The sequence below is a fragment of the Euprymna scolopes genome, chromosome 2 (genome assembly GCF_053919585.1).
Source record: "Euprymna scolopes isolate OS-2025 chromosome 2, ASM5391958v1, whole genome shotgun sequence".
Classification (NCBI taxonomy): domain Eukaryota; kingdom Metazoa; phylum Mollusca; class Cephalopoda; order Sepiida; family Sepiolidae; genus Euprymna; species Euprymna scolopes.
Genome location: NC_136483.1, coordinates 194268319 through 194282863, shown reverse-complemented (window position 1 = coordinate 194282863; position 14545 = coordinate 194268319). Strand labels below are relative to the sequence as shown.

Genomic DNA, 14545 nt, shown 5'->3' with positions numbered 1-14545 from the left:
TATATATATATATGTATATATATACACATACATATATATATGTACACAAATACACATACATATACATACATACAGACACACAAATGCACACATACATGTACATACATACACACACACATATACATATATATACATATATGTATACATATACAATAACACACAGACACACATATATATACATATATATACAAATACACCCACACGCATGCATAAACATATACACATATCCAAAAACATATCCAAAAACATATACAAGTTAAACAAACACATACATATATACTTACATACAAAATAAGGGGAGGGATAGGCCGGTATCTACAAACTCCGGAATAAGGCAAAAAATGTGTATGTAAACGCATATAGTAAAATATAACTAAACAAATACATAGAATAAAAATGAGTAGGTTGATGTATATATTTAATTAATAGGTATACTTATACCATAAAACGGAGACAGCAGATGGAAAACCGGTCAAAGAAATAAAGAAAAACAAATAAAATTAAAAATATAAAAAGCTTAGAAGGTAAGATAAAAAAAAAAAAATTATGGGATAAGATATATATTTGAAGGGTTAAATTAATAGCTATGTAATTTCAAATTTACCATATTTAAACTTGGACATATGTTTGCAATAGGAGATCAGTTCGTTTTTAGAATTATATACATCAACCTACTCATTTTTATTCTATGTATTTGTTTACTTATATTTTACTATATGTATTTACATACACATTTATTTGCCTTATTCCGGAGTTTGTAGATACCGGCCATTCCCTCCCCTTAATTTGTATGTAAGTATGTATGTATGTTTTTGTTTAACTTGGATATGTTTTTGGATATGTGTATATGTTTATGCATGCGTGTGTGTGTATTTGTATATATATGTACATATATATGTGTGTGTGTGTTATTGTATATGTATAACATATATGTATATATATGTATATGCGTGTGTGTATGTATGTACATGTATGTGTGCATTTGTGTGTCTGTATGTATGTATATGTATGTGTATGGGTGTACATATATATATATGTATGTATATATATATATATATATATATATATGTATATGTATGTATATATGTATATATAGTTTTTTTTTTTTTTTAATATAATAGACGCTCCATTTCATAAACTTAGCCATTTATTTGTTCTTCTGACCAGTGTTTCTTAATTTAATTCTGGGACTTTCACGTGCATATCTAAGTTTACCTCATTATTAACGCTAACTTTCATGCTTTTTGTCTGGGTCAGTTTGACCTTGCTTTTCAAATTTAAACTTTCACCGCATTTTTTTTTTTTTTAACCTTAATTTACTTGATTCCTCCAGCCTTGACAGACGTGTTTTAAATATTTTCTCCAGTGCTTTTTCTTTTAATGATTTGGAATTCATTCCATTTGCGATTTTTTCCAAGGAACTCTGCCTTTTGGATCATTTTGGACCATTTGGAATTTACCCATTGGATTGGAAATTTTTAATTCTACCGTTTTGGATTTTACCATTTTTGGATTTTTTTACCCTTCACCGGACTATTCATTCATGTGAAATCTTTTTATCGTTTTTCTTTTACCTCCTATTCCCCTTACCTCACCCTTTTTTTAACCAAGTTAGATCTGTGACTTACTTGTAGTTTCATTAAATACTTTTATATGCAAAATCTGATCCCGCATTTTGCTAATTCCTGCCCTCTGATGAGAAGGAGAGTATTTCTTTGAAACTCTTCGGATTAAGGACTATCCACTGATCTTGTGCTTCCTTTTTTAAAATTAAATATGTTTTTAACTCTTTTTCAAGATGTCTTTTAACATGTTTTATTAATCATTTGTTCGTGTGTGTGTGTGTGTATCTTCTATAATATAAATCTGAACGTCTGTGTGTGTCTTGTTACGAATAGGCTCATATATGGTTGACTATTTTTAAAAACTGATTAAATATAATGATAGAAGATGTATCGAGACACAGGAATGGGTAGGTTTGATTTGGCATGATGATGATTCATTAAAATTGTGGGGTCTGCGTTCGCGCCTGGTCCACAAAGTATGGAAATAAAAAATTTAAAAATTAAAAAAAAAGCGTTTACAAGTGTTTTTGATATAGATGTACATAAGAATACTTTGATAAGTATGTTTTAACTTAAATAGGGATGGTATAATAAAATTGTGGGGTCTGCGTTCGCGCCTGGCTGCAATAGAATGGAAATAGGCATAAACTTTAATAAAGACTTTTCATATCTATCTGCATAAGTATACTTTGATAATTATGTTTCAGTTTGAAGAAATATGGTATAATAAAATTATGGAGTGTTCGTTCGCGCCTGACCTCCATAGAATGGAAATATGTCACAAAGTTTAACAAGGTTTTTTAATATAGATCCACTGAATATTGTGATAAGTGTTTCAGTGTGAACAGGTATGGTATAATAAATTATGAAGTTTATCTATTTTATTTTTACTTTCATCATATTTTGCTTTGGTTTTGATACCCCCAAATTCGAAGCTATCTCTTTACAATCTTTCGTTTTCATAACCTATAATACTTTCATAAATCAGAATCCATTTTCTGTAGGCTGTTTTTGAACCCAGTCAACGACGGGTACTTTTGCTAGTATATATATATATATATATATATATATATATATATATATATATATATATATATATATATATATATATAAGAGAGAGGGAAATAGATAGAGAAAATGAAGAGAAACTGTAACTTTATTATTACAAAAACTAAAATCGAATTACATCTCAACAAATCTTAGGTTATTATATGAAATTCTTTTTGCAAAAATAAAAAATGGCGACCATTTCTCGAATGTTTTTAACAGAAACAGATTATCCATAGTTGCAACTGAAATTATGGCACAAGAAAATCAAATTTATTTTTAGTTAAAATATTCCAAGCTGATGGTTTACTGTTTTTTTTTTTTTTTGAATGCACAAAAATTTATGTCTTTCAAAAAATTCCATCGGGACTAGCAATAATAATAAAAAAAATAAAAAAAATTCTTACCGATTCAAATAGTTTTCTGTTTCTCGTATCATTTCATCCTGTTGTCGTATTAATCGTTTATGCCTGATTTGCATCCGATGTATTTCGGCCCTCATCACGCTAATCTCGCCTTCCTCAATATCTGTTTGAATCGCCGCCCGTGTCTCCCTCAGCAATTGGATTTTCCGTTCCCATAACATGATCTCTTGACTGCAATGAAAGACACAATTCAGACACCACCAACATCATCATCCTACACCAAAAAATCATAGATAAACGAGCAGGCCGCCCGGTGTTGCCCGGTCGTAAAATACGCATAAATATTATATTTTAATTAATGCATAGTTCTTATAATTCTTATTTATTATAAACAAAAAAGATATTAAACGTAACATTAAATTCCTTTTAAAAAAATGAAGTAAAAACACCGGAAAGAAACTGAGACATGTGCATGCAAGTATTATGTGTTTTTCTAAACAATTCATTTCTTGTAAGTAAAAAAAAAACTTTCAATTCTCAAGCTGAGATCGAAACCAAAACCAGTGAGTTAGTGAGTCAAGTACGATAATCATTAGGCCAGCTTAACATAATCTTTAAAAAGTGTTTTCAAACCAACTTATGCTTAACATAAGGAAGCTGTCATGTTTTACGACTGCGCATACACAGTCGTAAAACAGTTGAAAACAGATAAAAATTCGATGACCTCCACATACTTATTTTTCAATTTTGACCCCTTAGCAGCCTTTTTTCCGGAATGAAAACTGATTAAAATGTTTTCCACATGTCTGAATACTCTATATACAAAATTTCAAGTCTGTAGATCAAAAATTCGTTCAGTATATAGGTTGAGAAGTGTCCTTACAAATATATAGATTAAGACTTTTAGCGGAAGTAATCACAGGGATTACAACGATGAAGGGGACCTCTCAATCCCCAAACATAAATACCATTGAAACTTTGTGGTCCCATCTAGGGAAAAGAGTGAAATTGCACAAATGTACATCAAAAAAGAAATCAGAGGCCAAACGTCATGAAGAGTGGCAGAAAACGGATCTTACCACTTGCAACAATTAAGCTAATGATATGCAAAAACGAATAAAAGCTGTTATAAAGGCAAAAGTAGGACATTCCAAATATTGATTGTTGTTAAAATAATTAATTAATTAATGTTTACTCCACTATTCTTAACCTTTAAATATATAAGTTTGAATCATAATTTCGATTTTTCATTGATGCTCCATAATTTTGGCCATGACTCTATGGTAGCTTCCTTTAGTTTTGACAGATTATGGATGCTCATTGTAAGGGTACCTGTGTGTGAAATTGTTGTGGCAAGAGTTGCACAATCTCCAGCCATATCTTTCATGAGTCGACATTGCTAAATACTAGTAGCAAGTGGAGGTTCTGGACGACTGGAAACAAATGCCGAGATAAGTGGAGAGCACATACAGCACCTAGAATTCTCAAATGGTCACCCATCTGACACTAGCCAGGCTCAATGTTGCTTTCCTTCATTTAATGGCATAATCACATTGACACACTGGTTCTCGTCAGATCACAGAATATATATATATACCAAGAGCTATAGCTAAAGATACATTACCTGAAAGTACTTTGTTCAAACTCCTCAGCTTAGCGTTCACAGGGAACATGAGTTGGAAGAGTTACATCGAGGGCATTGCACAGCTGATGCAAGGAAGGTGGGCTCTCTCTATCGTGCTAGGAAGCTACTTATGCCTGAAAGCATCCCGTACCTCTACAAGGCTACCATTCGCCCATGTATGAAGTATTGGTGTCACATTTCGGCTGGTGCACCTGCTACTTGTCTCTCACTCCTGTACAGGGTTAAAAAGAGAGTTGTCAACCTAATAGGCCATGAACTGCCAGCTAGGCTTCAGCCACTATCCCATCGATGAAATGTTGCATTCCTCTGCCTTATTTAATGGTATATGCTCTGACGAACTACAAGCCCTTGTACCCTCTTGACATAAATACCCCTGACAAACCTGACAATCAGCAAACTCACACCCCTACCGAGTAGACATCCCCAGATGCCAGAACACCTTCTACTCTAACAGTTTCTTCTCCAGAACTACTAGACTTTGGAATTCCCTTCCAGGTTCCTGCTTCTCCAACTGTACTGACATGCAGAAGTTCTCTATTGTGTGTTGATGTTTATATACATATATTAACATATATTAACAGTTTATAGACAGGGTGTAAACAAGAGACAAATCTCATTGTCAGTTGGGACACCAGCAAAAACACATACCTTCAATTTTTCTTCCATGCGTCCCTTCTATGTGTCCTGAAATTAAAGGTGCTTTTCTCTGAAAATGAAAACGCTCAGGCATGAATTAGATTTTGATAAAATCATTTTTTCCTTGCTGAGTTCCTTTTCAGGGTTGGCACGCTTTATATAAGACTACATTTTGCTAAGTTTCCCCCTTCTGACTTCCATGGGCATCCTGTCCAAAAACCCTGTCCGTCCGCTAACCCATTGCGTATTAAACTGATCTCCCTCGTAACAAACTCTATGTCTCAAAATCTATATTTTCCATTACGTCATCACTACTCATAGCTTAAAAATCTTTGCTGGTTTTTTGTCACGTATCTTTGTTTATATTATGGTTAGCTTAAATTCCATCTATCGAATTAACATCAAGTTAACATGTTTGTTTGTGATAACATTCCTTTCTATTAAAACATTTTAACATAAATAATTTTAAGTGTAAATATTAACAACGATCATAATAATAATCATTGATCAGCACATCTTTTAGCTTTGCCCGACCAATATCTAACACAAGCACCAGAACTCCATCATTTCCACACTTTAATATATCAGATTGTGTGGGCTTAGCAGTCAAGTTTTTATATTACAAATTGATTGACCTTCGGACGTTGCTTTCCATCATATATTTGGGAATGTGTGTTAGTGAACCAGTGATAGGCCGGGGAGGGAGGATGCTGCCAGTTATGAATTATATATGATGAAGCCTGGCATCCAATTGATTGGATTGGGTCTTTCCAACTTCTCATCTAGTCAAAGTGGATTGTTGCGGCTAATGTTTTTTTTTAATTCCATATATACGAGTATTAGCGGCTCAGCCACCAGGGTCCTGTCTCCAGGCATCATGGGTTACTACCTATGACAAGCAGGTGGTCCCATGGAGATTGGTTACTTTACTCCTCTTCCAAAAGATGATAAATAAAAATGACTTACTCTGTGTCGACAATATTTTGTAAAAGCGTTTCTTTTTCGTAATTCAGACTTTCTAGTTTTTCTTCCAGATTAATCAAATCCATTTTTGCTTCCTAGAAAAAAAAATTTTTTAAGTGAAAAAAATATAATAAAAAAAAAACGAAACAATAATAAAAAAACAAAACGAAACAAAAAACAGTTCCATCATTTTTCTTTCCCTTTTCTTCTTCATTTCTATAGGCTTGTTAACAATAACTTTGATCTGCTCTGCTCTGTGCCGCATTCACTTGACTGGATTTTAGTCGGCCCTAATTAAGTTTGCAGCATCAAATTCATTACATTGTTGTGGGATAATGTAAGAGTCTACAAAAATAGTTCTCGACTATACGGGGTGGAATGATAAAATTGTCGCCCTAGAAAAGACGATATGATTTCATTTCCATTTGATGGAAATCGGTTTTCTCTTTTTTGTTGTAAACCATCTTCTAGTTGGCAAGTTGTGTACAAATCCCAAAAGTGATAGGAGCCTTCTATCATGTCTGAAAGTGACACAATGTTCAATGAGCGAGATCGGAGATGCGCCATTGTATAACTCATGCTCTCTACTGATTCAAGTTATGACAACAGGACCATTGCCAGCACCATTAAAATGCATCGCTGGATTGCACGAATAACAGGGACGTGCTCAGGGTGATGAAAACAAAGTTTCTGGCCACAGTTATGGTCTTTGGTGTGGTTTCAAGTGAGGGCCACATCATGCCACCTCATACCTTCGAAGTCGGCTTGAAAGTCAACACCAAAGTGTAACTGGATATGGTGATCCCTTGGTGCAATTAGGTGGCTGCTGGCAGACCATGGGTTTGGCAGTAGGATGCGATGCTGGCCTACAAGTCCAAAGAGACCCGGGCTTGGCTTCGGAAGGAGTGCTACGACTTTGTATACTTCTTTCACTGGCCTCCCTCCTCCCCCGACTTGAAACTACTGGACTACTTTATTTGATCATATTTCGAGGACATCACCAATATGACCTCCCATAACACCAAAACCAGCCTGATCGCCGCCATCTGCCGAGTATTCGCCAAGCTGCCGCTGGTGCTTGTGGAAAAGATATGCTCCCAGTTCCAGACCCATATCAAGGCAGTGATTAAGGCTGGAGGCGGCTTCATTGAATAGATGTCAGCTCTACTACATAATCAAGTTACCTGAATTGATTTTTTCAATAAAAGTTTTAAAATAAAGCTGTAGTGTTGTTTTCTTTAGGGTGACAAATTTATCGTTCTACCCTGTATACGTTAACGGTTTTACATAATAAACACTCACTTGAAAATAGTATTGGGACGATTAATCAAAATCGGAAATCGAAAAAATCGGAACTTTTTTTTGGGGGGGTGGGGTCTGAATCAGAAAAATTTGTACTTATTTTCTGATGCTAAAAACGATTCTTTTAATTTTTGTTATTTGTTTAAAACTTAATTTTCTATTGCTATTAATAGTGATAAAGTTATGCAAATTTATTGCTTTTAAACTAAAAGTAAAACAAAAAAACTTTATATCATAATAAAGAATTTGTAAAAATGGCACAGTGAAAATGGCACGATAAAAATGGCACGGTAAAAATAGCATAAGTAAAAATGGCACAAATAAAATTGCATAAATGAATAAATAGGAAAAACAGCACAAGTGCAAAATGTTAATGGAAATGTCACAATGAATTTGTCAAATCATTTTCTTCAATCAATTATGTAAATTGTTTACATTGGATTTGAAGGCTACCATGTTGTATTTAACTGGGAAGCAGGCCACTGGAACAGTGTTTTAAAAGCGGGAAGTTTTGGGAAAGAAGCTTTGTTCATGGAATCTTATATTTAGGCACAAATAGAGAGTGGGGGAAATCGTATATAGTGGTTGTAGCTAGTCGAGCGTTTTTTGTGAAAGTTTAGCAAGGGGAACCATAGATTGGAGTTCAGTCGAGCACTTGCCATGAAAATAACGATAGAGCAGAGACAGGCTTATAACTTCTTTTCTGTGGATAAGAGATTGCAGGGAAGAGAAAAGAGCATCACCTTCTAGGTTTCAAAGAAACAGAAAAATGTATAAAATTCTGAGGATGGAGTCTATATCCAAAATATTAATTTTAAACAAATAAATACTTGTTTATTTTCATAATATTGCATTGTAATTTGTCTTATAAATGTATTTTATACTGTTTTTCATTTTCAAGATGAAATTTTAAATCAGGAAATCCTTTGCACCAACCTGATAGAAAAAGACTAAAATGATTTTTCTTTGCATATTTGCCTCTAGTAAAATTGTTCATTTTTTTTTCTTTGGTTCAACAAAAAATGAAAATAAAATTTAAAAAAATAGAGATTTTTTTACCTGAAGAGACATAATAAAATCATTTTCCACAAGAATATTATTTTGTTCAAAATTCTCAGCCAATTTATTTTCTTTATGGGTCAATTCATTTAATTTAATGATATCATTTCGACAATTGGTCAAACTTCGTTCCAAAGCGCTTCTATCAGATTCTTCTTTGCAGATTTTATCTGCAAAGAAAAAAAGAAAATAATAAGAAACAATAAATGTCTTTGCAACATAATATGTATGATGAGGGTGTGAAGACACTGGGAGATAAATGTTCATGATTAGCATGCACCCACTGCAAGGATACAATGACTGCGAACCTAGAACTGTGTGATTATGAGGTGAGGGTGATTATGCAAATTAGGCGCTATGAGAAATCAAAAATGGATAAATAAAAGAAGATAAATTCTTTATTTGGGAGTCAGTTTTGTTTTGGTGCTTGCATGCATCATGATAAGTGTTGCTTATTTTTAGTGTTAGTTATTTAGTGTTACTTGTCGATTAACAGACAAAAGAAAGATTATTGCTACTGTTACTGTTAAGAGCGCCTGTCTCGTGCTGTCGGGGAAGAAAAGGGTGTAGCAGACGGATCTGCATTAAGCACAAGTAAGAGCGAATTCTTGCAGCTGGAGATTTTGAAATACACTTCCTTCGTGGCATGTCCAATCAGAAGCCAGCTCTCAGTCACGTGACCGAGTTTATGAAAGATTAAACCGGCAATACACTCCTTCTTTCTCTCCGGTTCTTGTGGACAGCACACGCCTCTGTTGGATCGTGACTGCCTAGGCCTTTTGGCTTTTTGGCAAACAAGCCAACATGGCTACCTCCACATGCGGCACACACACACATACTCTCTTTTTTTTTTTTACGGAACTCTCTAATCTTCTGCCCCCAGCATACATGGACTCACGCTCCTTCTACTAAATTTTAGGAGACAAATAATATATCAGGGCTACTCATCACTACTACATACACAAACATACCTGAACAATATTCTTTCAACAGGCCTATATAATCATCAACGTCGCTACACAGAAACTCTTTTAACGACTAACCTTTTCTCTATACAAGTCATACTAACGAAGATAACCAATAAGGTTGTTTTTAAATGTTAGAATGAGATTTCTATTCTTTTCTTCTCATTTCTAGCTTTTGGCGACCACGACGAGACGGCGAACATGCACTGTTCGTCGACCTCATTAAATACAAGGGGCAAGGACTATTGCTACTGCTACAGCCGATATTGTGAGTGAAGTTTGTTGCTGTTGTTGGCAAAAGGAATTACTAAACTAAACATATCTGAAGTCCCTAGTTCATTTCCAGGTTTTCAGTATCTAACTCTAGCCCTGACTCTAACTCTAACCAAATACATATTTCATTATGCAAATTAGACATTTACAAGTACTAGAAAATATTAAGAAAAAAAATTCATATTTTGATAAAAAAATCGGCTTCAGATTCAAATAAAATAAATAGAAGAAAATATATATTTTTCAACCAATGAGAAAAGTTAAAAGTATATTCACCAAAAACAAAAGCAGAAACTTTTAAATGTTTGTTGAGAGTCAATTCCCATACACATTAAATCGTTCCAGACAAGGTATGAAGCCACTTGATGTAAGAGGTTAATAAAAAAAAAATACTTCATGGTAAAACAGATTTGCTAACGATAACTGTTATAGATTCCAACCCAGGAAAACAGCAATTCTTCCACTATGTCAGAAACATCATTCATGGAATATGAGGACTAAAGGACAAAACAAGGGGGAAAAGAAATAACACAAATTACTAGCAGTCTAGTTCACTCCTCCTACATCAACAAATTGTCATCGTAATCTATATAAATAAATACATAAATAAAACCGTATATGCACGTGTGTATGTATGTGTTGGTGTGTGTGTGCCTGTGTGTAAATATTTAACCGATAAACGCTGGTCACATAATCCTGATATTAACAGGAAATAGTAATAATACACCAAGGATGGTTTATAACGAGTAAAATCTTTGTTTGGATGGATGAATAATGCCTATAGAAATATGTTTGAAGGGTGAAATGCAAAATGTTAATTTCTATTACTTTTACGCATGCATCAAATTCATTCATAGTTTGAGGTGGTTTAATTTTAATTCCTTATCTATCTGTCGATAGCTCAAATGGTAAGGAACGCAGTTGGAGCACTAAATATTTTAGTTTCGATTCTAGCTGATGGCACCCAAGTCATTTTTTTTTTTACTTTTAGAATCAGTATTATATATTAGATACAATATAATATTCAATAGAGAATTGGTTTAGTAATAACAAATACGAAATCTGCATGAATTAAAATATATTTAAGCTTATTTTAAGACCCAACAAGCACCCTCCACCCCGTGTTATTATATATATATATATATATATATATATATATATATATATAAAACAACAAAGTTTTGTGTTTTTGTTCTCTTTTACCAAGAACAAAGAATTTAAAAATAAACAAAAGCTATCCTTTCTAGCAAGAAAATAAAAACGCATAGTTGTTTGAACAACACAAACACTCTCAACATACAATAAACACAACCTAAAACAACTCATAAGAGAAAACACACACACTTAATTGTTCATAATTACACATTAGCCGGAGCTAAATACAGGCTGGAAATATTTCAAATAGAGTATTCCAGGTCTCCCTTCAATATTGTACAAACTTTCTCTTCTCAAAGGGAGAAGGCAGATCTGAGAGGGTGAACCTCCTAGAACTGTATACTGCATAATTATGTTAACACATCGGTGCTTGTTAGATCACCGAAGTTAAGCAACGTTGAACCAGGTCAGTATGAGATGGGTGACCATTTGGGAATACCATGCGCTGTATGTAGGAGGGCATCGATTTGTTCCTGCAAGAACTGCAAAAATTTAATGCCGTCATATCCCATGACTGAGATATACATGCGATTGGGGACCACTTGTGAATTTCTTATTCCCTTGACACTTCCTCCTTCAGAGGAAGCCAGTTGAACTAGGGTGAATATCACTGACATATGTACAGACTAGAACTGCACTGAACCGAAACCATACTTCACTCAACAGGGAAAAAGTCATCTTAATAATGGCCAATACTCTGTTGGTTTTCATGGGGAAAAAAATCTATTCTTTGGATTTGGGTTGTAGTGTTGATACTAACCAATGTTCAGATTGTGCCATCTACGGTTTGGTTTGATCCATTTTTTTTTTTTTTTTTTTTTTTTATACCATGTTTGCCCCAAACAAAGCATATTGCCGCTTAGATGTGAGAGACTACTAATTGGGACGATGTTTAGAGGAGAAGAGAAAAATGTCGGTTTACATTATATTTAAACTCATGCATATCAATACAGTCAGGGAAGCAGGTAACAGGGAGGGAATTCCAAACTAGAGCATCAAACAAGCTATCTCACCTTTTAAAATTTTACGAAGGGCATTCCAAAAGTAAGGCCATCTATGTTTTATTCTCCCCAAATGGATTAGAGAGGATCGCAAATTGCACTGTTATGATGACTGAACTTATGCATTCATAACTTTCGTCTTGTCATGGATGTGCATCAGAACATGCATCATTGAATTCCTGGCAAAAGTGCGTTGAGAATGGTGGTGATTATGTAGAAAAATAAATTCTGGAGCACAAAAGGTCGCTTGTTTTAATGGTACCACTCTCGTCTTTATAGCTCTTCAACCTTTTAAGTTAAAAAAAAGTTGGAGGCTTTACTTTTGGAATGAGCTTCATAACTTGTTTCATCAACCACATTAACAGTCCAAAATTAGGATAGGACAAAAGAGGAACCCATTTGTCCTGTCATGGTTAGACTACGAGGAAGGTATAGTCGATTTGGGAAGGGTCCTCAAACACTCACACTCCATCGTTTTAGTTATCTAAGTATATCAGGAAGTCTGAACTTACTCATGTCAAGCTTCACATTCATTGAACCTTAACCTCCCTGATTTGTATTTGTGTGATTATTTAAAATATAATGTCTATCAAAACAATCATCACACTATTCTTGAGCTGAAGAGAGACATTACATCCTAAATCATTGTATCCCAGTGTGGTTGTAATACAGAAGTACAATTTGAAGGATATTATTGAGCAGGGATAAAACAAAGACTGTTGGGCCTGCATAACTTAAACTTGGTGGGCAAGTCAAGCATAGATTAAAGGTATTCTTAGGAAAGTAGAAAGTAGATAATGGATTTAATTTCAGCAGCCTCATTATCCTCGCTTCCCTTATTTTCTCCTTTAGTCCTCGCATTCCATGAGTGATTTATCTTACAAACGGGGAAGAACTACTGTTTTCTGGGTTGGAATCTATCAATCTAACACTTAGCATTGGCTCGTTTTATACCATGAAGTTGTATTTTTTAGCTCTTTACAACAAGTGGCTTCATGCCTTGCCCGGTGCAATTTCTGTAAAAAAAAATATGGTTGACTTGCAGAAATTGAAGAATGTCTGGTTTTAAATTCACATGTGAAAGAATTTAGATATATTTTTGATTTTCGAAATTAGAGAGTGCATTCTTTAGTTAGCTAATATAATTTAAGGGAGATAATTCAAACGATATAATTTCTTAATGTTCTGCGCTAATTTCATTATTGATTCGATGAGTTGTGGCATTTTGGTGATGATGGGGTGTTACCCTTTAAAAGGAGATATCTCATCACATCCGTCTCTTTCTCAATGCGTATAGTTGTGTATGATAAAATATTGTTAACATAGTTAACATACTGGAATTCTTTAAGAAAGAAAAAAGGATTATTGCATGTAAATAATCAATCTGTATGTCTCCCTGTTTCTCTGTCCCTCTCTCCCTTTCTCTTTTGCTTGCAACGTACCTGACCTTCCCCCCCCCAATCTTATGTCTATAAAAATCGCCATAGAATCTGATTTATATTGATGCATTGTTTTGCATCAACATTAAATGGCCCAGTCTATCCTATTATTCAACTACAGGAGATTTACACTGGATTTTGTTTGGTTTTAAATGTAACCTTGCATTATCTGTTAGTCGATCTGGTTGTTTAAAATAGCATTTTCATCGCTTTGAAGAATGTCTGGTTTTGAATTCACATGTGAAGGAATTTACATATATTTTTTATTTTCGAAATTAGAGAGTGCATTCTCGAGTTAGCTAGTATAATTAAAGAGAAATAGTTCAAATGATATAATGCCTTAATATTACTTAATATTACTTAATATATACCTGTTCTTGTTATTTCAAAATGACAAACGAAAAAAAAATGTAAACCAATCAATTAAAAGAGACATCTCGACATCTTACTTTCGATTCTCATCTTTTTCTGTGAATGGACGGTCATTTCTTTTTTTGCAGTGTCCATAACTTCCGACTGTATGTCTCTTTCTTTAATCAACTGCACCAAACGATTCTGCTTTTGCAACCACATCTGCTGCTGTTCGCTGTATTCTTGCTCGCGTTCTCTGATCGATTTCTTAAGGGAGTTAATGGTCGATTCCAAAGGACCAAGTTCGATGCCCTGAAAGAAAGAAAAAGAAAATGTAAAATAAAATATAATAAACAGTTATATTGGATTTTTTTTCTTTTTTTTTCTTCTTTTTTATCGAAAGAATTGAAATTGACATTCAGTTTGAAACTTTCTTCTTACGTTAAAAAAAAAAAAAATATATATATATATATATATATATATATATATATATATATATATATATATATATATATATATATAAAAACATCAAACACACTGTTTACCTCCGCCAAGATGGGGATTATATTTTCGGTCAAGTTTGTTACTATCTTTCTTTGTATACAGTCTAGCATCCACATCGCTTGACCAATCTTCACCAAACTGTTTAATCTGGCCTTCCTTTATTTTCCCTACAAATAACCTTTCAGAATTCCCCGCATACAAATGCTTTAGTCCCTTGCCTTCTCCACTCCATCCTTCCTTTCTTCTTTCGCTTAACCGGTCTCCGGTTGCTACCC

General features: G+C 33.9%; 1 protein-coding gene across 4 annotated transcripts in view; it reads right to left on the bottom strand.

Moving 5' to 3' along the window:
* The window catches only part of LOC145300982 (coiled-coil domain-containing protein 40-like), an 86338-nt gene that overhangs the window by 13264 nt on the left and 58529 nt on the right, over nt 1-14545 (bottom strand). For all 4 annotated transcript variants that reach the window (XM_080144536.1, XM_080144534.1, XM_080144535.1 and 1 more), the window contains exons 13-16: nt 13865-14078; nt 8583-8752; nt 6225-6316; nt 3020-3208 (exon numbers count right to left, since the gene is read on the bottom strand). In XM_080144536.1, the coding sequence (XP_080000662.1) occupies nt 3020-3208; nt 6225-6316; nt 8583-8752; nt 13865-14078 (665 nt within the window). The remainder of the gene's footprint in view (nt 1-3019; nt 3209-6224; nt 6317-8582; nt 8753-13864; nt 14079-14545) is intronic.